This window comes from Hyperoodon ampullatus, assembly GCF_949752795.1.
Source record: "Hyperoodon ampullatus genome assembly, chromosome: 9".
NCBI lineage: Eukaryota > Metazoa > Chordata > Mammalia > Artiodactyla > Ziphiidae > Hyperoodon > Hyperoodon ampullatus.
This window is the reverse complement of record NC_136922.1, coordinates 76,157,015-76,181,953: the sequence shown is the minus strand read 5'-3', so window position 1 is coordinate 76,181,953 and position 24,939 is coordinate 76,157,015. Positions and strand designations below refer to the sequence as shown.

The window sequence follows — 24,939 nt, the reverse complement described above, 5'->3', positions numbered from 1 at the left end:
CCTGACTGCAAAGGAAGCTGGGCAAATGTGTATTTTAACAAGGCATATTGCCACCCCCAACATACTTTGAGGTCTGTTAATAAAAAAAAAAGAAGGAAGGGAGGGAAAAAAAGAGGGAAGGAAGGTAGGAAGGAAAGAAGAAAAGAAGGAAGGAAGAAGAGAAAAGAGGGTAGAGAGGGACAGGAGAAGGAAGAAAGGGGAAGGAAGAAGGCATTTGAGTAGGTAGCCAGGAGTATGTGCCACAGTAGTGAAGAAGATGGGTAAGATGAGATATCTGGGTTTCCCTGGTGGCGCAGTGGTTGAGAGTCCGCCTGCCGATGCAGGGGACACGGGTTTGTGCCCCGGTCTGGGAAGATCCCACATGCCGCAGAGCGGCTGGGCCCGTGAGCCATGGCCGCTGAGCCTGCGCATCCGGAGCCTGTGCTCCGCAAAGGGAGAGGCCACAAGAGTGAGAGGCCCGTGTACCGCAAAAAAAAAAAAAAAAAAAAAGATGAGATATCTGCCTTCAGGCAGCTGACACTCTGTTAGGTGTGACAGATGACAAATTTTCTTTATTATCTTTAGCAACTTAAGTTCTATCACATCCAGATTAATTTCTAGTCACATCCAGATTAACTTGATCACATTCAGGATTTTTTCCCTTATTTCTCACTACTGTTAAATCTAAGCCCTGGGATTATGGGCTTCACCATTAAATGGGGAGACAGTATCTATTCTCCAAGCTTCTATTTGGTCTGTGCTGGTCTTGGCAGTATTGTGCAACTGTCTAATCCTTGTCTTCTGTTGTCAGCATCTACTCCACACTGGCTGAGGTGGCTCTAATTTCTAAATGCACGGTCCAAGCCTCTTTCTCATTATTAGCTGCAAAGCTTGGAGCTGTAGCAGCCATTTTGTGACCATGAGAAGACCAAACAAACTAATAATAACAACAACAATAACAACAAAAATGTTATATGCTATGAACAGTGGAGCAAAAAAAAAGAAAAAAATAGAAAAGACTGACTCCATGTTGCCATCATTGAGTGGCTGAACTACCCCTGGAAACACCTACATCTGGACTTCTTAAATAAACAATAAATGTTTTTTAGGTATAAGCCAGGGTTATACAAACTTTTTCGGTAGAGGATCAGATAGTAAATATTTTAGATTTGTGGGCCAAGAGGCAAAATAGAAGGCATTTTGTAGGTACTTATACATAAAGAAAACAAATTTCCAAAAATTTTTTTACTGACAAAATTTATATAATATTAAAATATATATATTAATATATATGATAACTGAGTACAATACAGGCCTACTACTGAGATGAATGGAATTCTTTTGAGAAGAGGTAGATAACATTCACTTAACTGGGGTTAAAGTCACTTCCCTATCACCCTAATAGAAACACAGTCTCATTGGCCTACAAAGTCTTCCGTTACTTCTCTGAAACTCTGTGATCTTCCCTCCCTGGAACTCACCAGAATGTGTTGTCCACAGTTCTCTTTTGCCACCTATATACTGTCTTCATCTTGTTGGATACTTTTTCATGTGGAGAAGCAAATTAAGAGCATAGGCTCTAGGTTAAGACTCCCTGGTTTAAATCCCAGCTGAACTACCATTAGCTGTATGATCTTACTTACTTAACCCATTCAGAAGCTTCAGTTTGCTCACCTACAAAATGAGTAATAATATCTGCTTCATAGGACTGCTGTAACAATTAAATGAGCTTACAAGTGCAAAGATTTAGAGCAGTGAAAGACATACTTCAAAGCATCTGATATATGTGTTATTTATCTTTTGACTTTTTCCAACCATTTAATAAAGCAAAACCTCTTCTTAGCTTTCCAGCTGTATAAGAACAAGCAATGGACTGGATTTGGGCCACAGGCCCAAATGTGTGTGGACCCCTGGTTTGAGCACTGTCAGGCGACTTGCTGCTGAAAGCATGACTGACTGTAAAGAGTAAGGCATAGAGTGCAGGACCCTCCACACACATTTAATTTTCTTGTTTTATTTATAGTTCTCTCTACCCCTACTGGTGTGCCCTCATTACCTACACACACACACACACACACACACACACACACACACACACACACACACACTTTACAGGTCTTATTTGGCATTGACAGCAGGAAGAAAACCCGACTCAGCTAATATTTTTTCAACACATTTGCTATTGTCTTACAATCTTCAGATCAGTCTTTGAATGTAAAGTTCAAGACTTTATTTGTCCTCATTTTCAGTTTCCTCTCTCTTTTCCCTTAGGCAATTATAGCTTTGTGTCTTCAGGGGATTTGGGGAAGGAAGGGTGAAGGAATGTGAAGTAATCAATACTTCAAGTATCATCCCATCACAGAAGTGAACAAGATAATGAGAGGCTGTTATAAGTGATATGAATGGAATAAGCTCCTTGGTTAGGAAGTAAGTTGGGGGGGGCAGGGAGGACTCCTTTAGATAGGTTATGTGGGAAGGACCTCTCTGAGGAGGTGATACTTGATCTGAGACTTGAAGAAAAGAAAAGGCAAGCCACGTGAAGGATGAAGCAGGGGAGGTGGGGGTGAGGGGAGAACCACGGGAGAGGGAATAGCACATACAATGGCCCGGAGGTAGAGAGCACTGAATGCATTCCAGGAACAGAAAGGAGGCCAGTGGGGAGGATCTAGGAGGGGAAGAAGAGAGTGGGACCATGTGACACTGAGAAGGCAGGCAAGAGTGCTGTTAACCAGGGGGACTGAAGACATTTCAGTGAGGAGGGGAAATGACAAGATATGCGTTATAAAAAGACCACTCCGCTGTGGCCATAGAGGAAATAGATTGAAGAGAAATAAGAGTAGAAGCAAAAAACCAGAGAGATTGTTTCCACAGTCTAGGTGGTTTGTGTTAGGGTGATGACATTGGGAGTAGAAGTGGACTTACGAAGATAGGTTTTGTTTTCTTTGTACACTTATCACTACCTGGCGTTTTCTTATTTGCTTGCTTAGGGCCTGTCTCTCCCCTAGCAAGTAAGGACTTACTGCTTAATTGACCACTGCATGGCCAAATACCTCCACAGTGTCTGGCACTAGAAGGAGTTGGACGGAATTTTGTTAAAGGAATGAATTATGATTAAAAAATAATAATTCAACCCCCATCCCAAAATAATAATTTAACTCCAGTAGTGGAGTTTTCCACATTTTTTTTCTATAAAATATGTTGGAACAGTACTCAGATCAGGAAACACTAGATTATAGGGGCCACGAACTCCCTTAAATTGTATGGTATGAAGTATGTGTACGTTGAGAGCCAAAAGAGAGAAAGAGCTATGAATGTGCAGACACACATGCACTTTTCTGAGAGAGGGATTATAGCTTTCTTCAGATTTTCAAAGGAGTCCTGGACTTCAAAAACAGGAAAGGCTGTACTCTGGCTTGAAGCATTAGTGGGCAATATTCTAATTTATTGCTAAACATTTCCACATCCTAAGGGCCCTTTCCTCAGATGCTAAGTGAAACGTTTCTTTCCTAGAATAAGCAGTTTCCTTCCAGTGTGTAACAGCCAAGTCATGACAAGTCCCGGTGCTCCACGTGGTCAGACAAAGCACATGGTGATCTAATTTCCCTTTTTCAATATCCTTCGGAACTGCCATTTGTCTGAAATGAGAACAGTGACACCTGCTGGTTTCCCTCAGGAACTGCCACCTTAACCACTCCTGGTGAAAATTTCAGAAACATCCCAAACATATGCTCAGAAAACACAAACTGCTTTTTCCCCTTTCAAGCAGAACACGGTTTATACACCATGTGTGCCTGGACCTGATGGCCCAAAATGGCGGAAATAAAGTTTCAGGCAACAGGAAGAGGGAAACAAGAAGGGAGCACATAGGTTTGGACCCCTAAGGAAGTTCCCTGAAGTTACCCTACAAAAAGTAACACTTTTGCTTACCCACTTAGCCAGGATTTAGTCACATAGCTCTTAGGAAAGCTGGGAAATGTAGTCTTTATCCTGCAAGAGCGGCTGAGCCACTAAAAATGGTTATTAGGGGGCAACTATCTATTTCTGCCACAGATTATCCCTTCGACCTATGCAAACGCAGGCTTCTTACCACAGAGTAGTATATTCACCCCTCCCCAAGGGAGACACCCCAAATACCCATCCCCTTACTGCAGTGAGCCAGAAGTCCAAGACATCTGGGTCTACAGTTCTCCTTCTCAAGAACAAATATTTTTTCACTGTCCAGCAAACAATAAAAGATGTTATCTGCTCCAATACACCCATTGTAAAATGGAGGTGCGGGAACAGAATAATCACAATTCAAAAATGGAACAAAACGGAAGTTACATATTGTCATTGCATATCAAATACCACTCTGCGGGAATTTCAAGGTCTCCCTACGCTGGCCGTAGAATTTGTTCTTTGGTTAGTCCATGGGGCAGCCCCTGATTCTGCTCTTTGGGAAGAACCCCTTGTCCATTCTTCCCAGGGAAGTTCTTCATTTTCCATCATCCTTCCGGGCTACAACTGGAGCTGCACAGCATAGCTTCCAAAGCTCACATACAGCAACTTGCCTAGAAGGGTACCTGTCCACACCTGTTATCAATGTAATTATTAAAGCTTCCCTTTCTCTCTAAAAAGGACTCCGCTTTGGATAATAAATTAATCTTCATTCCTGAACTCAGTTGACAAGGAACTGAATTGTGCCAACCACATGAGCTTGGAGGAGGACCCCAAGTTTCAGATGAGATTGCTGCCCCAGACATCACCTTGAGTTTAGCCAGGTGGGACCCTGAACAGAGGACCCAGCTAATCAGTACCTGGACTCCTGACCCATGGAAACCGAGATAATGAACTTGCACTATTTTTAGATGCTAACTTTGTGATAATCAATTACACAGCAACAGAAAACTAACACACCTTCTCAAACAATGGGTTTGGGTGGGAAGGCAATACCCTTACTTTTATCTGCCTTCAACCTTGTCTGGTTGATGTCATCACTTTGGACCTGCAATCCATAAATTACCAGTGAGAGAATGAATGATCCTGACAATCAGGTTCGGTGGACTTGGGAACATTTTTGGATCGGTAATTAGTGGATGGCAATCCTTGCAAGATTTGATACTGTAAGAAATTTAACTGGGCTTGGCTCTACACGCATCTCAGAAGTGGGAGGAGGGATTAAGTACAGCCGTCTTAGTCTTCCTTCTGTCTTCCGTCTCAGCTTGTAGAGGAGCTATCTTCAGCCCGAGGGCACAGGTCACCATTCAGAATCTTCCTTGTCATCTTGCCTGTTATTAAAGCCATGCCATTCTACTTCCCGAGGTATTTAGAGACAAGCATTTCTATTTTTTGTCATGGCCCAGCAAGGGTCACCAGCTTTCCAGCCTGCAATATCTGTGCCCTATGGAATCCCCCTAGCCAGTGGATCAATACTCCCTTCCTCTAGGGAGTTATTTCTGATTGTCACAGGATTGGGAGATGTCAGTGGCATTTGGTGCCGGTATGCAGAGGTGATAACTGCACCACAGAGTGTAGTATGAACATTGTACTGTATTCAAATGTCAGTAGAAGCCCTGTTGATATACCCTGCCTCTAGCCAATGCCATGTGTTAGGATGCCACTTCTGGTACCAAATTCTGTGTAGGATGAGAAGCAGAAGTGATTACAAAAAATGCCTCAAACAGAAAACAGCAGTGGCTTAAACAAGTTCCTTTCTCAACAAAAGTCCAATTAGACAGACCAAGACTGGTAAGGCTCTCTCCATGTCAGGGACTCAGACTTCAGAGCATCTGCTTTTCAACATTCTATTGGACTCTTAATTACTGTGTTGTAGGTACTCATTAGACATTAGGAAAAGTAACCATTTGCCAAATACGTTGCAAATATGTTTTTTCCTGTGGGTAGTTTGTCTTTTGATTTTGCTTAGAGCATTTTAAGCTTACAGAAAAATCTTAATTTTTATGAAGTCCAATACATTTTTATTTTATGGATTCTGAAGGTTTTGTCTTAGAAAAGTCTTCTAATACTCTATTATTCTGAAATTATTTAGAAATTGTTACCATGATTTATTCAAGAACTTTCATGATAGTTTACACCAATAAAACTTTGATCCAATTTTAACTTGGTGTTAACTTGTGGGGGGATGGATCCAATTTAACTCTCTTTTTCCAGCTAGCCACCCTGCTGTCCCAACACCATTTATAGAGTTAATTCATCTTTACCCCCCTGATTTGAGATGCTGCCTTCAAAATCAGGACTGGGTATAAAATTTTATAAAATGTTTTACTGAAAGGATTATGTGTGTTCTCTCCTTTAATATGTTACTGTAGTGAGCTATATTGCTAAATTTGCTAACAAGGAACACGCATTGCATTCCAGTGACAAATCCTACTTGGTCACAATGTAGTATGCTTTATTATTGTATTAGGAATTTTGCCTTTAACTTTACAGGGAAACAGGGAAATTTCATCAACAGTTTTCTTTTTTTGGTTCTTTTTTATTTAAGATTATGCCAGGCTCATAAAATAGATGTCCATCTATTTGTATAACATTGAAATAATCTGAATATGGAAAGCTTGATAAAATTCACTATACAACAATACTGATCCAATGACTTTTAAAAGAGGTATTAGTAAACTTCTTATTCAACTTATTCTATGGTTATGACCTTTGACATTTTATTACCTTCAAACTGAGTCCTTTCATGAAGTCCCAAATGTGTCAATGTAAGTTGTATAATATTTTAAATGACAAAAAAAAAGGATTATGCTGTAATGAACACCTATATACCTACCACCCAGTTTAGGAAACAAATCTTACAGACACAACTGAATCCCTCTATACTGTTCTCCAGCCCCACTCCCCTATGTTCCTCCCAACACATATACTATCCTGCTTTAGCTTTTTACTGTATACATTTGCTGTACATAAAACAATATACACACACACACACACATATATGTAGTTTCAGAGGTTTTCAACTTACACTCAAAATTGTACTTACCTTTTTGCAACTTGCTTTTTTCTCTCAATATTTATAATGTTGTATATGAAGCTCTGGCTAATAAGTTTTTAAAAGCTGTATGCTATCTTGTTAACAATCCATGGTATCTGTATTCATTCTTTGTTACTGGATATTTAGACTGGTTTAAGATTTTGCCAGTGCAAGTCTCTGTCATTTCCTTTTTCTTTCTCCTTCATAAAGGGGCCCCAAAGGGGAAAGCGGTGCGTGTAAGCAGGATTTTCTTTAAATTTTGCCTTTCCTCATTTGAGATACTTTCAGTGTCCTGAACACTGATCTGTATTTTCTTGTGCAGTCTAAAAGAACTAAAGTCTTAGTGTTTACTATACTTAAGAGACCTGTAGCTCCTTGGTATTTCTCTTTAGCGTTCTTTTGGGAAACAAGGGGCAAGGCCTCAATTTCAGGTAGAAATCTGGAAGAGCTCTGCATCAGTGTTCAGATTCTACTAAGTTAGCAAGTTAGCAGCATAAAACTTGAAGTCAAGGAGGAAGGCAGTGATTTTTGTTGTTTAGTCAAGAAGACTTTAAGGGGTATCTTTTAGTAAGAGAACTCCTTGGATATTTATTTGGTTTAAGAGCTGGGCATTCTACAAATTTCCCGAAGAAATCATCTTCTAAGACATACCAACCAACTTTGTTTCCTTAACAGTCTTCTATTAATCAGATAGCTTTAAGTTCATGTAGTGAAGATGTTATCAGAATGAAAGGCTGGTTTGACATCTGTGACACGTGTGCTCTCTAGTCAGTTTGTGACAAACAATGTTAGTTCTCCGATAGTCACACTACAAAAAAAAAAATGAAAATCGAGTTTTTAACACTACATGTTACAACTAACATTAAACTAACTAGTACAACTTTCTTAGATTATACCAAAACTAGAGATAAAAATGCATTAGCATCTTATTAGTCATACTCCAGTTTTATAAGAACACATTTAAAATTTTACCCTTTGTGTTGACTTCATTTTGTACTGTGAAATGTATAAAGAAAGAAACAAAGTCAGATTTCGTTTTCAACTGGATAACGCTATTTGACCTATGACATACCAGAGTGATATGCTGTTATCTGTATTTTGATGCTTCGATGAAATACAAGAGGATTTCCTGCCTACCAGTTACATGCATACTTACAAAAAAATAGTGTGCTAAAGTACAGTTTAAACTCGTCCTTTCCAGGAAAACTTCCTTGGCCTGACATCCCTTTAGAAGGATGTCTTACCTTTAACTTACCTTTGGTAAGTTAGGCTTGAAGTGCATCTTGTAAACAACCTTAAAGTATTTTACACACCTTCCTAAATAGGCTCAAGGTGTACGAAGATTCTGATCCCCTCAACCCTTAGGACAGCTGGCAAGCAGCCTCATCCGTTTCTCCCAGACTGTCTTAAAATTACCACCATTTTTCCATACAGGTTATGATGTGCAAAAATTAGAAAACACTGCTATAGTAACATGACTACCTTGTAGACTCCTTTAAGAAACAGTTTTATATTCTCCTGACTCTACAATGCCTAGAACAGTCCTCTGAACACAGTGTGATTAAACTTGAATGACCTGACATTAATTTCTAATACCAGTTAGGCCTTAAAAGTTTAACTGGTGGGCTTCCCTGGTGGCGCAGTGGTTGAGAGTCCGCCTGCTAATGCAGGGGAGACGGGTTCGTGCCCCGGTCTGGGAAGATCCCACGTGCCGCGGAGCGGCTGGGCCCGTGAGCCACGGCCACTGAGCCTGCACGTCTGGAGCCTGTGCTCCGCAGCGGGAGAGGCCACAACAGTGAGAGGCCCGCGTACTGCAAAAAAAAAAAAAAAAAAAAAAAAAAAAAAGTTTAACTGGTTACTTTAATTGGTGAATATTTTCCATATTCTCTAATAGCTAGCATTACTAGCCAATCCTACAATAAAGCTTTTGCATAATATGCAGAAAGTGAAATTTGAAGATGCCTATACAAAGAGCCTTGTTAAAAAGTTTTCAGTTTCAGACCCAAAACACTACAACTTAGGAATAGCATGTACATTGTGATTCTGCTTTTAAATAATCTTCCGTAGAGAAGTGAACAGAAATACACCCTCTTCTTAGGAAATTTAATAACATACATGCATTACCAAACTCCTGTGTTTGGCAAAATATGCCTTTATATTTTATAACCACTAGTTGGCAAAAGCATAAACTGATGATCAGTATGGAAGATCTTTTCAAAGGATCTTGCATTATCCCGAAGCTTCTGGTGTGATTAAAAGTCAAAAATGATTTTAATCACAAAAAGGGCCACCCCAATGCTAGAGAATTATCTATAATTGTCCTTAATTATTTTCCTAAGAATTTCAGTTTCCAAGAACATTTTTTTTTCCTAAAGGAAGTGCTTTTTTTTTTTTGGCCGTGCTGAACAGCATGCAGGATCTTAATTCTCCGACCAGGGATCGAACCCATGCCCCCTGCAGTGGAATCTTGGAGTCTTAACCACTGCACCACCAGGGAAGTCCATCCCAAAACATTTGTAATGAACCAGAACTTCCAGGATACCATTTTAATGCTCCTGTCCCCATTTTAGTTTCCAAAATCCCAAATGAGGAAAAACCTCATAAATATCTATCAAATGTATCACATCAGAACATTTACTTCTATCCTAATTCTTGACTGCAATATCCACAGCAAGCCTGGGCTTCATGGTTCCTAAACTCCTCTCCTCTCTTACTCAGCCAATCACCTCCTTGATCATATTTGTCATGACAGATAAGTATAACTCCTCAAATTCTCAATTTTAAGCATATCACTGTAACCCCTACTTCCTACATTTCTAGGTCATTCCTTCTAAACATACCTATAATCCATTGATGGTGCCACATTTTCACTATCCCTCCTCTCCTCTCATGTCTGCACTTCCCCGCTTACCTAGCTGACGTTTCCAGGTTATCATTACAACCCTGCCCCTCTTCATGGGGGCAGTCAGACTCACTTGGTAAAACCACAACCTTGGTTAAATCCAATTCACCTACTCTGTGCCTGTACTCATGCATGCAGTGTTACGTGGCTGAAGAAATACATTCAGTCATACTTAGTGGTCTCATTAGATTCATTATCACTAATTTTGAGTAGTCCTTCATTTTGCCTGGCTATCAAAGTATGTTTCCCAGGTCTGTTTGCTCTCCTATTCTTCTGGTCCAGAGCACTCCTCTACCTCCTATCTCCAGTATCTAACTGCTACATGGTATTTCCCCCTTGAAAACCAAGTTCCCAGGCCTCCCCAACCCTGAATCTTCCCCAATTTCTCAACCCCGAAATGTCCTTGACATCTCTCACATTCCACAACCAATCCTGGCAAATACACTTGCTTTTATCTTTAACATATATCCAGATATCACTACCTCTACAGCCTACAGCTACCACCTCAGGCCAAGCCAGCTTTCTCTCTCCACCGGATTCATGCAGCAGCCTCCTAATTTTGTTCTAGTTTTGCCTTTATCTCCACACTTTGGCCTATTCAACACAGTAGACATTATGACTCCTATTAAAAAGACATCCCTGAGTTTTAGGATACTTCGTGTTTCTAATCTCCTTCCACTTTAATAAAATGCTATTCTTAGACTATAGAAGACTAAGTCTATAGCACAACCATTATTTCAGACTGTACTCTAAATTATTTTGATAAATATGACCTTTTACATGCACATCACCTTAAAAACAATTACATAAGAGAACAAATGTATGGACACCAAGTTGGGGGGTGGGATGAATTGGGAGATTGTGACTGACATATATACACTAATATGTATAAAATAGATAACTAATAAGAACCTGCTGTATAAAAAAATAATAAAATTAATAAAATAAAAACAATTACATATATTTTTACGACAGCATTCTAGGTCATAAAACAGAGCCAAAGTAATTGACCTTCAGGGGCTATAATCCCATGATAGCCCAGTGGACACGATTAAGCTAATCAATTAAAGATTCACCTAGTGTTTAGTTCAGAATCATTATCAGACTTTCGAAAATGTGTTTTAAAAAAGAGAATAATTAACACTGCTAATTCATCTTCTTCCGGAATCTCAATATGACAAAACTTGTATTTTAAAACTAGAAAAAATGATTTAACCAAAAATGTCATAATTTCATATTATATTCTCAATGCTTTCAAAGCCCGTGATTTTTAAAAAGAAATTAAACAACATGCTTTCATTGAGAGAATTTTTTAAATCTATACAATTCAAGCTAATGAAATATTTTATTGTACAAAATAAAAGTGGTGTTTTTAAAAAAAACATTTCCAGGCCCAGACATCCGCAGGAGTATGTGAGGAAAGGATTCCACTGGAGTATAATAAGCAATACTCAACTGAATGAAACCACAAATCCACCCTCCCTATAGTAAATACTAACATTCGCCACAGGCTTGAAATTCCTGTAGCATCAGTAAATGTATTTTTTAAAATATTACAAACATGCTTATGATGCATAGGAAGATGGAAAAATTTAGACTTAACTGCACACCACATGTACTCCCAACTTCTCTAATTTACAACCAGTTAAGAATCACAAATATCCAAAGAAAGTATTTTAAAATAGTATATATGATTCACTGGTTAAGTGATTTTTATACTCAAATAAATAGTATAAAATGAAATGTTCTCATTTCATTTTAATGTCACATTGAATTTTAGTACTTTCCAATCCAAGAAAAAAATAAACTGAGACATGGTCATGAGTTCAGGATTATATATATTACAATTTGCCTTGTTATAATACATTTGTGGCTTTATGATAAAAATAACTCAGGGACATATGGAATCCAAGCTAATTTGCATAACTGTCACAAGAAAAAAGCATTAAATGCATTTCTGAAATAAGTATTTTCATTTAATTCAGAATCTCAAAACAGCATTAGACCTTGGCCTTGTTTAAAAAAAGTTTAGTTAAACACTAAGCTAGCTAAATAACCTTCTTGAAAGGTTTAAACACAATTGATATAGAAAATGCTTTCCCTCTAATCTCAATCTTACATAAATGAAAGAGGTAAGGGGGAAAAGGTAGACAATTTCTTTAGCAGCATGTATGGCTAAATCCATCAACCACCTTAAACTAGAATGTCCATTATTGACCCCATTAAAAAGAACTGGGCATATATCAAAAGTTACCCACTTCATAAACCAAAAGACAATAATTTTAGGGTTACGGTAAGTAAAATATTTTTGAAACACTTCAAAAAACTTTTGACATTAAACTAGAGGAATCATGTCTTCATTGTAAGAAAGAAAGGCATAAAAGAAAGTAAAAGACATTTAAACTAAACTGATTTTCAATCTTCTTTGAACAAAAGAAATAAAAAATAATGGTTGATTAGCTAAGCTCTGTGCTCTAACCAAACTAATTAATTACAGTGATTTTAAATGGCAACGGCCCATCTGACTGGGTAGCTTGACAGTTCTGAATACTTTTGCAATGATTTTTTTTAAAACGCAAAGACACTAAAATGATCCGGTCATGCAATGTTCATCTTATGCATTCTGCATCTCTTTGCCAATCTTGTAGCTAAGGATCTTGTTCCAATCAATCTTAGTGCGTGTAACTGGCAACTGTCGACGTAAGGCTTTGAAAGTAGTGTCCGACATTGTCTGATAATTCTCACTGATGGCAGTCTATGAAAAACAGTAGTTAAAAGTTTAAAGAAATAAAAGGAACAGAACAATGTATAAAACACACAGATGTTTTAAGAAAAATCTTTATTTAAGCAGCCTGTTTCACTGTTTTCTAAAAAGCCAAATAAAAACTCCAATATGGTTTTAAAAGCTATTTATAAAAGCAGCTAAAAGAAAAAGCTTATAATCATTTTGAATAATTAAATTTAATAAAATGAAATTATAAATTAGATTTACTATCTGTGTGTCCTCATTTTGGATCTATTTTACTATTTCTCTCAGAACAATTTCACAAATTACTGTTTGCAAGGAGTGGAAACATGTCCAATACACAAATCAAATGCTTAAATTCAAGAGTGCAATTTAGAAGCAGGTGAAGAATGTAAAAGAGTACAAAATGAAATATGATCTAAGGAGATCACATATAATCCAAATGCTTTGGGAAATACCTCCTAAAGTAGAACTTCCAATCAGAAACAAAATAACCATTTAAAATCTTGGCCTATTTTGACCAATTATCAGAAATTACAGTTGGCTAAAACTGAGTTTTAACTACATTTTCACAAGTTTGCCCTTGAACTAAAACAAACAAAACACACACAAAAAAGACTGTATCTTATTATAGTGAAACAATGAAAAAATTCAGGCTTATGACTGAAATTAAAATTTCAGTGCCATTATTTACAAGCAAATATAGATTATACAATATTTTTGAAAATCATACCTGGTATTCATTTTCTGCAGCCTCTACAATCTTTATAAATTCTTTTGCTGTTTGCACCTCATTCTGAATGAAAAACAAAATCAAAAGTAAAAAAAATAGTAATTTAAAACTACACCACTATTACTTTTAAATAGGTATGTCAATAGATGTATGGTTAATGATTTGTTATAATTTAATAAATAACACAGATGGAAATTATGACAAAGGGAAAATATTGTAAGATCAATTATTCTAAATTCAAGGGGAACTAGGCAAAAATGTTTTAAAAGTCTACAGAATGAGCATGGCTTTAGTGTTTCACTGGTTAAGGAAAGCGAAATCTTAATAGTACATGTTGATGAAAAATTCAATTATAACACTTAACAAGCATTTCAAAAATCTTTACGGGTAAGATGCTACTCACAGATTTCTAGTTAATGACTATATTGCTAAATATTTACTGAACAATATTTACCACCACAATGATACATTTAAAAAATATTACCAATTAGAAAAAGCATATTTTAAAGTTTAAGGTGCATTTTTTAGTGTTTAAATATTTTCTGGAAAAAATTTTTTAAAAAAATTTTTATATTGGAATTTTATTCCAATATAATGCATTTCTTTGTTTCTTTCCTAACACTGAAAGTTAACAATTGTTGACGTAAAATTATCTAACACCTTACTTTACATATTTTATATATATTTACACATGTATTTATATAATGGGTACATTTTTTTCTATCCAAAAACAGTAAAACAACAATGAAAATCCTCTAAGATAAAGTGAAAAGGTAATTCCTAAAACACTCAGCACAAATTGGCATATTAGTCAAGTTTAATTACTACGACAAGATCTCACAACTCCACAGTCTGTAATTTTGTAGACAAATCTCTCTTAGGAAGACTCTTTACTCAATGTCAAACTCCTCAAAGAATACTAAGTACCTTGTTACACAAATAATATTACATACATACTCACGATATAGAACTATATTGAGTGGAGACCAGACATTAGTAATTATCTTTCCTGGCAATTCTGCAAGAAGAATACTACTTAGCAAGAAAGCAGAAATCACCTAAGTGTTAATGAAAACTTGAAAAAAACCAAAAGAAAAAGCAAAAAAAAAAAAAAAGAAAAGAAAATCCAAAAATCCCACAGCTTTCATTTCTTTTCAGGTAGCATCTGGCCTAACACACTCACACATGTTTCTTAACATTAAATCAAATGCTTTCTTAAATTAAAAATAAAGTTTTAAAAATATTTGTAAGTTAGCTAATTTTGAATATTAGCAGTTGATGTTTATAATATACTAATGCTTTTAGGTATAAAACACATTTGATAAACAAATGTTTATCAGAAATGTCACTGTTAACATATTATAATATATTTGGGACAAAAAAATTCTGCAAAGAAATAGTTGCATGTTCAATGAAAAGAATGTGTGAAAGACCTCTGCAGGGAAAAAAAAACAAGTTCAAAATTTCCAGAATTTGAAAGCTGAACTTCAGAAAAACTTCATTAAATCATACTCCAAATAGAGAAAAAAAATACAATAGGGTTTAAAAGTTAAGTACAGGAGCACAGATGTAAATTTAAAAGCTAAAACTATAAAATTCGTAGAAGAAAACACTGGAGTAAATCTTCACGATCTTGGGTTAAGCAATAGTTTCTATTAATATTCCAAAAGCATAAGTTACAAAAGAAAAAATAAACTGGACCACATCAAAACTGGTACCTTCTGTTTTGCAAATGATACTACCAAGAAAGTGAAAAGACACAAAGAATGGGAGAAAATATTTGTAAATCATATATCTGATACAGGACTTGTATCAGAATACGTAAGCAACAATTACAACAACAATAAAAACACAAATAACCAATTAAGAAATAGACAAAGGATCTGAAAAGACATTTTTCCAAAGAAGCTATTCAAACGGCCAACAAATACACAAAAAGATGCTCAATATCATTATCCATCAGGAAAATATAAATAAAAATCACAGTAAGATGCAATTAACAGGGGCTTCCCTGGTGGCGCAGTGGTTAAGAATCCGCCTACCAATGCAGGGGACATGGGTTCAAGCCCTGGTCCAGGAAGATCCCACATGCTGTGGAGCAACTAAGCCCTTACGCCATAACTACTGAGCCTGCACTCTAGAGCCCACGAGCCATAACTACTGAGCCTGTGTGCCACAACTACTGAAGCCCACGTGCCTAGAGCCCAAGCTCCGAAACAAGAGAAGCCACTGCAATGAGAAGCCTGCACACCGCAACAAAGAGTAGTCCCTGCTCGCCGCAACTACAGAAAGACGTGCACAGAAACGAAGAACCAAAAATGCAGCCAAAAACAAATTAATTAATTTTTAAAAAAAGATATAATTAATACCAACTAGGATGGCTATAATAAAAAGGCAGACATAAGTTTTGGTGAGGATGTGGAAAAACTGGAAACCTTATATACAACTGATGGGAATGTAAAAATAGTGCAACAACTTTGGAAGCAGTCTGGCAGTTCTTCAAACGGTGAAACAAAGAACTACCATACAACCCAGCAATGCCACTGCTATGTATACATCAAAGAGAAATTAAAGCAATGTCTACACAAAAAACAGTATACACAAAGGTTCATAGCAGCAAAAAGTAGAAAACAACACAAATGTCCATCAACTGAGAAATATATAAATAGAATGTGGTATATGGATTATTATTTGGCTACAAAAAGGAATGAAGTACTGACACATGCTCTAACATGGATGAACCCTGAAAACATTATGCTAGGTGAAAAAAGCCTGTCGCAAAAAATCACATATCATAGGATTCCATTTATATAAATTGTCCAGAATAGGAAAATCCAGAGTCAGAAAGTAGATTCATGGTTGCCTAGGGCTGAGAGGGGTTTGGGGGAAGGGCTGGTGGGAGGAAATGGGGAATGACTGCTAATGGATACAGGGTTTTTGGAGGATGAAAATGTTCTAAATTAGATTGTGGTGACTGTTGTACAACCCTATTAATATAATACTTAAAAAAAAATTATACTTTAAATGGGTGAACTGAATGGTATGTGAATTGTATCTCTTTAAATAAAGCTGCTAAAAAAAAAGTTAGGTACCAATTTCCAATTACTTACCATCTTTAATCTATCTGAAAACACTTTAATCTGAAGCAGAAATACTACTTAAAATGTTAATTCCAAAATCACTCTAGTTGTATAGAAGTATTAGGTTGTTTAAATTTTATTTTGGAATTAATTACTTACGGACACTGTTAGGGAATCTTGTATATCTTTATGACTCACTAGCTGAACATTACCATCTTCATAATAATGAACCTATTAGAAAAAGAAATTACAGAAACCACATTACAGGAGTTATCAAGATCCTCATGGCTTCAACAATCACATCAATGCAGATGACTACCGATTTCAGCTCTAACCTAGTCTTCTCTGCTGAGCTCCTGACCTTAAACTCCAGCAAGCCTCTTCCTGCCCTCAGGCTAGCAAGGAACTAGGTAGCAGTTCCTGCAGTTACTCAGGTAAGCCCTCCATTGACTGGACTGCTGCACATTTCTACCTCATAGATGTTTTCTACTGGTATCTAAACTCAAGATTTCCAAAATCAAACTCACAATATTCTCTCCCAACACCACTCTTGTTTTGTGTATTTCCACCATCCATTTAATTCCTCAAATTCAAAGACATGAATTTATTCAATAAACATTAACTGAGTGATTACTATATATGACTGCTACTACAGGAGGTTCTAGAGACACAAAGCTTTTAAAAAGACAGCCCCTGACCTCATATTTCAACACAACACAGTAAGAGGTACGTACAAAGTACATTAGCAATACTCCAGACTCTCTCTGAGACATAAAAAAAGGACTTCAGAAAAGAGGTAACACTGTACTTGGGTTTAGTAAAATGAGTATAACAAACTAGGGAAGGTGAGGAAACTGAGCTTAGTAGAGAAGAGCATACTTTAGGAAAGGCCTGCAGGTACTTAGGACTGGAATGTGTGCGAGTTTGGGGAGTAGGAGCTGTGGCTGGTGGAATATACAGGTAGGTGACGAGTCAACCCTGGGCCTTCTATGCCATGCAAATATGTCTGGACTATCTAGTAGGTGAGTGTACCACTAAAATGGTCTCAAGTGGCAAGTAACATATCCAGATTTAAATTTTTAAAAATCACCTTTCTTGATGGCAATGTAAAAAAGTGGATTAGGAGATGGCAAAGGGTCCAACAAATCAACAAAATAAAGTAACCATTATAAACCAGGCATCATGCCAAGTGCTGAAGATAGAACCAGCCAATCCTGGCTCTCAACAAGCTTTGGCCCAACAGGGGCACATCTCAGAAATCATCCAGGTGAGAGCTAGAGGCCTAACTGAAGGAAAAAATAATGTCAACAATAATGACTACCATTCAATAAGCACTTTATGTCTGGCTCTGTTCTAATCATTTTGCCCATATTAACTCATCTTCAAAAAATTGTATGAGCTATTTCATTGTTGCTGTTTTCTTTTTTTTAGCTGATGAGGAAACAGAAAGAGCTTAAATGACTTCCTGATGTCATACAGCTAATAACTGGCAGAGCTGGGATTCAAACTCAGGCAGTCTGGTTTCAGAATCCATGCTCATAACCTCTATTTTCTAGCCCCTAAATGATAACCACACCAAGACATACAAGTAATAGGATAAAAGACTAGAAATAATGTATACTGGAGTCAAATGATAGAGCAGTGCATCTGATTCATCTTTATTCCTTTATGGCTCTTAGCATAATACCTTTCACGACAGTTAAGCAACAAATGTACTGAATAAATAAGTGAACCAAGATAGAAAGAAATTAGTATTTTTCTTTAACTTATTTAGTAATATTCATATTTAAATCCTCTTAGTTATCAAATTTCTTCTATATAAACATTTGAGCTTACACTGAGTCAATTCTAGTGGCTTTCATATAAGAAGCCAAATATGAGTACAGAAGATACTTAAGATATATGTATTATGTACATGTTAACATATATATATACTTATACATCTATACACACACATATATTAATATTATACCTCACTCAACTCCACTCCAATTCACAAGACAGAACAGCACAACTCAAACTCAGAAGATGCTTGGATGAACAAATTGTATGAAGAGCAGACCAAATGGTAGCATCTAATTTTAGCTGTGTTTTTAGAATCTGTCAGCTATCCTTGCAGATTTTTGATGACTAGGGAATGAACTGCAAGGTTATTTAAAAGATGAAATCAGCACTACTTGTTTTTCCCATTACCTCAAAACAAAGACCTGGAAAAGAAACAGTTATTGAGTACTACGAAAATGTAAACATATGAATTAGTTGCTTCTATGCTCAGAATCATCTAGAGATCAGCAAATTCTTTTTATTTTATACCTGAATTTTCAAGATGCCAACCACCTGAGTGGTTGAAGGAGTGATTGTAAACTTCCACTCTGACCTCCAACGACCATTCCTTAAAAATAAAAACAGCAGCTATAAATAAGGTAGGGAAAATAATTTGAATAAATTTTAAGTTCCAGATTTAAATTTCACGCTACAGTATAAGACAGTGTGGGGGATGGACTCTGGACATTCTTTTTTTTAATCCCTGAAATATTCAAAAGAATCAAGAGGTTACGTTCAGTTATGAGCTACATTTAATTTAATCTTCATCCTGCTGATAAGAAAGGACCTACATAATGGATGCAACCTAAGAACTCTAAAGCTAAGGCTTAAAATACAGTTCAAAACTACATCAGTTTTCTGACTTATGCTTTAATTAAGAAAAAACTGAATAAATGTTCAGATTACCAGGGCCTTTCACAAGTTTACCATCTAGTGAATGATACAAAGTCCCATAGTTTTAAAAGAATGGATAGTAATACAACATTCTTAAGGAGATTTCGATATCTGGAAAGAGAAGGGCTTTAAAGGGTTATAAGCATCAGATTTTTTTCCCTCTTCCAATTTTAGGCTTAAAGTTTCCACATAAAAGGCACATGCATCCTCCTCTTAGATCCCAAAATGATTTTTGGTATAAAATTGATACAGATTAATCGTAAGAAACTGTCACATTACAAACAAGCAACAGGCATGTTATTCATTTTTGTCTCCTAGATAATGAATTTTATCCTAATTTTTTCCTGACAGCCTTTTCATAGCAACTCCTTTTCTTCTGACCTCTATTTGCTCTTTTGCATACTAAAGACATATTCTGATATGTAAACTTATACCTGTCAGTTTTTTTTTTAAACAGTATATATTTTTAAAACAGTCACAGAGCTAATGGATCACTATACTGGCTTTGCTACAGAATTATTTCTGGGTTCCCTTCAATATTCTTGCAGTCTGCCCAATCACAAAAACCTGCAGAATGATAGCACTCTCATACCTAAAGTTAACACTTATCATTTGAAAAGTACTATTATTAGAACAATGTATATGTTCTACAAAATAAAAGATAATTTTATAACATGTTTTGACTTTGAGTGACTTAGCCAAAATTATCCATTGAAGCTTGATTGGAAAAAGAACTTAGATCTATTCTTCTTTTTTTTTTTTTTTTTTTTTTTTTTTGCAGTACGCGGGCCTCTCACTGTTGTGGCCTCTCCCATTGTGGAGCACAGGCTCCGGACGCGCAGGCTCAGCGGCCATGGCTCATGGGCCTAGCCGCTCCGCGGCATGTGGGATCTTCCCGGACCGGGGCACGAACCCGTGTCCCCTGAATTGGCAGGCGGACTCTCAACCACTGCGCCACCAGGGAAGCCCAGATCTATTCATTTTTATTTCATGATTCCAAAAGAAGTTATTCCTTTTATTTAGGTATTACTATCAAGCACTAGTGAGTTCTAAGCATACACATTTCTGATTTATAATGACAACATACATATATCACCATTGATTGTGAAAATTAAAAAAAAAAAAAAGAAAAAAGGAATTCCAAATCAAGTAATCGTACCAGTTTGAGATCTATTTCAAAAGATCCTTCCAAAGGCATTACTATATAGTAATAGTAAACTGCACTGCATAAACAGTACCCTTTCTTTCATCAATGGAGTAAACGGTCAAGATGTCCTAGCCTTTAATTATATTCTTCCCTTCTCTTCTATTAATGCTTTAATTAGAAATGTGTATTTATTCAACAAACATTTATTAAGCCCTCAATACTGCTAGATGTTAGGGAAATAGCAGAGACCAAGAAAAGAATGTCCCCAGTGAAATCTAAGAAATGACCATGACTAGAATCTTCTGATTTTTGTGCTATCTGCATTTGAGGTGAACTGAAGTAATTTCCTTGTACCAAAATATTTAGATTTTACTGAGGTTATTGTGATATGTGATGTCTAGCACTTTGGAATGTCATAAAAAATTATCTTTTCCAAAAAGCGGAAGAGATTTTTAGCTTCAATGATATAATGTTCATAGTAGTAGTTTAGAAAAAAAAATTCAGATATGTGAAGTGAAACAGATAGAAAATTCAAGGACATCATTTTCATTTTATATATGCTAACACTCAAACTGTATTTCTGAAAACTAGTAAATTTACTATAACATCTCTCAATATATTTTAAACTAAAACTTAGTAATGAGTTCAATCCCAACAAAATTGATTTTATTATATATATATCCTGGCACAAACAGCACAAATTAATAACAATTTTGTGAAGACTTATTTCTTAGGATACTGGTAAATTAATGCTACAAGTTTTTAGGCCACAAATGGAGAAACTACATTTATATCAAGGCCATACAAGTAAGTTAATACAACAGAATTTTTAGGAAACTGCAGCTTGTCATTAAGGCCTATGTTTACAAATAAATTTATTTTCCCTCAGTGATAATGGATCTCTTTCCTCCAGAAGTTCCTGTAACCTGCATTTATTTCTGTGATGGTTAAGTAGGGCCACAAATCAAAGTGGTCCACAGGGGTTACTGATACCTGCTACTCTACCCTTAACAGCACCACCAACCAACTCAGCTAACAAGTCAAAGACTAATATACTTAAAAGGTAAACACTATGACCATACTTACTCTGATGGCCTTAGAATGTATTATCAAAAAGGGAGGATAAAAGTAAAGATTTCATTCAATTCTGAACTTATATAAAGTCTTGGAGAGCCACAGAATTTTATAACAGGAGATATCTCAGAAATAGTCTTGTCTAAGAATAAAAAGGCCCAACAACTTGTTAAAGGTCCAAGATTAAGAGTGCAAATCAGTGCTTTGGGGAGCTGGACTTTTATAAGGGATAAGCAAATGATTTGTACAAAAATTGTAAGGCATGACTGCAATTTGCCTCGCTGGACAAAACATGTCATTACTTCCTCACACTGGCCAACCAAGCACAAAGCAATCCACACGAAAACATCTACTTCAGAGTCACCAAAGTTCACGTACCAAAACGCGATCATTCTTCACTTTATTTATAAGTACCTCTGCCCTCCTCCCCCATGTAAGTCTCATTCAGGAACAACCCCTTCTCAGAATGAGCATATGGGCCTGCCAACTGGTCTGCTCACAGGCACGCATGTTCCCTCAGAATGCTGCTTGCTAGTCTAAAAACACCCCATGCTCTCCCACCTTCTTTTCACTGAGTGTCAATAGATTTACTGCCACCTTTAAAAGATCAGGTTGATTATGGAACAGATTTTTTTCTTATATAAAAAGACTGAAGTTTTATATTATATTGTTCTTAGTCAATCATACACAAACAAGGTATAGGCCCAATCAATAAAGCAAGAACTACAAAGAGTATAAGCAGTATCAAAATTCCCCAATACACAAAATTTTAACTTACCAAAAGTTTTTTGCTTGAAACTGATGGCTTTCTATGCATGCAATAATGGTCTGCTGTCCATCTATTTTTTTACCATATACCTTGTTGGTAAAGAAAATAAACACAAGAGTGAATTTAGGGCCACAGAATGTCCAACTTTAAACATCTATAAAATACTGAAAATTGTACAGCATTTTGGCAAGAACATATAAAAGAATACAAAGTAGGTCATCATTCCAAATACAGTAGCTAGAAAAACAAATACTTAAATATGTACACCTAGTCACAGATTCTTAGTGAATCATAAAATAGTTCACAATTAATGAAGTACAATTTATTGGAAAAAAACTGTACTCTCAAAATATGCATAAACATCCCACAATCTCAGGGGTTGCCATTTCTCTAGACATTTAAAATAAAAAAGTATTGAGACAGAAGTGAGAAAATTAATTTACTTACAACTAAGAAAGTTCACTAAGAGAATGCCTGCAATGGTATGATGATGTTATTTCACCTCTTGCCAACGGCTTTAAAAAAGTAGTGAATAATTTGTCTTTCGATCCCCTGGGATCAAGGACACTCTAACTCAACCTCACCACCTTATTCTTGAGGTATTCTTCCAAAATAATCCTAAGCAACACGGTTATAATTCAAAGAACCTGTAAGGTATTTTAGGTTATGTTGCTATACTTCTCAAATAATTATTGAGAGCTAGATACTTAAGGAGACCATATGAATTTTTGTCCTAAGCAGGAATCTTCTGAGAGTGAAATGAGGTGGCTATTGGTAATACTAATAATTATGTTGGGACAGCAGGTATAAACCAGGATGTATGGTCATCTTAGGCTGGAGAGGTAGGCAGAGGCCAGGTTCACAGGGCCTTGAAAGCCATGTTCAGAAGCCTGGACTCTATCCTAAGTGCAACACGAAATCTTTGAAGAATTTCAAGCAGGAGATTTCATGATCTGATTTGCATTTCAAAAGATCACTGGCTATGGAGAAGATCACAGAAACACAAATGTGGGGGACTAAAAAGTATAGCTAGGCACAATATATGAAAGAAAAAAAAAGTACTCCTACTTTCTAGCATATTTTATCCTGAAAATAAAAAATAGGTTAAACCTATGAAAGAACCACATTTAAAACCTTAAGAAATTTGATTATAAAACACACTAGGACAAGAGTTCACTTCCAAATAACTTTATTTGTTCTAAGATTTTGTAATTTAATGAAAAGAAGTTTGATGTAAACTTAGGGAGATGAGTCATGAACATGACATTAAAGAATATCATCATATCATGTTCCTCAAATCAATGTATGAGAATTACTACTTGGATTTAATTCAAGGTACAACCATTTTTCCATTTTTGACTATCATAATACATTTACTATTTAAAGTTTCTTGAAAACAATAGTAAACATTAGAAATATTTACTTCAAAAAATGGAATATTAAGTTATAAAATGTCCGTTCTGTAAGTTACTATAAATTTCAAGATATCACAAAATCACCATCATATTTACATAATACAAAAGAAAAAAGTGCACACTGGATGACTTACAGTGCAGACCCCATTTGGATAATGTTCTTTTACATAAGCTCGCAGAGCAGCTTCTACTGAAGTTCTCCAAGATTCAATTGCATTTTCTGCTTCGTATGGTCTTGGATCAGTTGCTTCCTTTCTTAAGTGATCAAATTTGAAACAGATTCTGTTTTTTGGATCCAAAAACTTTCCATTTCCCAGGTCACCATGTTCTGTAATCAATACCTTCAATGATGCAATAAATTTTTGGAAAAAAAATTTTAAATAGCATTTAAATACTGATACATTATACATTCACTTGAACTTTTTCCTTAAAACTATGAAATAATTCTATTCCAAGCAACTGGTTTAACTATATGGCACAAATATAATACTTCAAATGAGTAGACTATAAAGACAATGAGGCTGCTCTCATGCAGCTCAGATCAGTGGATCTGATTTTCTCCCAATATAACATCCAGCTACCCAGTGGGGGAAAAAAAATCCATCGTCTAATACCCTGCTCGAGTCAGGTTTTGTTTTGTTTTTGAGAACTATGGACAGTTTACTATTTCTGTTAACAGTCTCCAGTTCCTCAAAACTAAGGAACTGGTAATAACCTTCATTGAGAACGGTTACAAGGGAATGTTTTTAATCCACTTAGAATCCTCTTCAGTGTGTCCTACAATACTCCTGGGCCCACAATCTCATCTACTGTTAAGTGCCTGCTGCTTGTTTTTATTAAGATAATCACTGACAGTTGTTTTCAACTGACTTCCAAATTTTAACAAATGTAATTTCTTCATTTATGTGCATTTAAATTATACACGCATAAATTTGACATTCTGTGTTTTCTTTTAAAAAATTTCGCTCTTTTTCCTTCCCATGCGACTCTCCCAATCTTTGACTCTATACCTATGTCAGGACTCCCCCATCCCTTTGATGTAAATTATGCAAACACAGGATGTACCCTTCTGAATTTTTTTCAGTCCTATTATCCTACACAGATAAATACATACACATCTATATATACATACACATACATCCAGGGGGGTTTTTTGGCCACTGTTCTACAAGAATGGAACGAAAATGCATACATATTTTTCTGTATCTGGTTTTTTTTCCAATATCAACACTTTACAGAAATCCTTCAGAGTCAACTGGTAAACCTCTCATCATTCTTTTTAATGGTTGCATACTATCCCATGATGGGGGTATAACAATTTATTCTGCCATTCCACTACTGTTGGACCATCTCTTTATTTCCAGGCTGTTCTCTTTTTGGGAGGAGGGATAGGCACATTAAAA

General features: G+C 36.1%; 1 protein-coding gene across 2 annotated transcripts in view; it reads right to left on the bottom strand.

Annotated features, from left to right (window-relative positions):
* Positions 1-11,675: 11,675 nt before the first annotated feature.
* The window catches only part of CAPZA2 (capping actin protein of muscle Z-line subunit alpha 2), a 58,000-nt gene continuing 44,736 nt past the window's right edge, over positions 11,676-24,939 (bottom strand). The window contains exons 5-10 of one of the 2 annotated variants that reach the window (XM_079711177.1): positions 23,671-23,877; positions 22,131-22,210; positions 18,727-18,805; positions 16,573-16,644; positions 13,334-13,396; positions 11,676-12,609 (exon numbers count right to left, since the gene is read on the bottom strand). In XM_079711177.1, coding sequence (XP_079567303.1) covers positions 12,469-12,609; positions 13,334-13,396; positions 16,573-16,644; positions 18,727-18,805; positions 22,131-22,210; positions 23,671-23,877 — 642 coding nt within the window. In that variant the 3' untranslated portion in view covers positions 11,676-12,468. The remainder of the gene's footprint in view (positions 12,610-13,333; positions 13,397-16,572; positions 16,645-18,726; positions 18,806-22,130; positions 22,211-23,670; positions 23,878-24,939) is intronic. The other variant, XM_079711178.1, reaches the window with a different exon arrangement.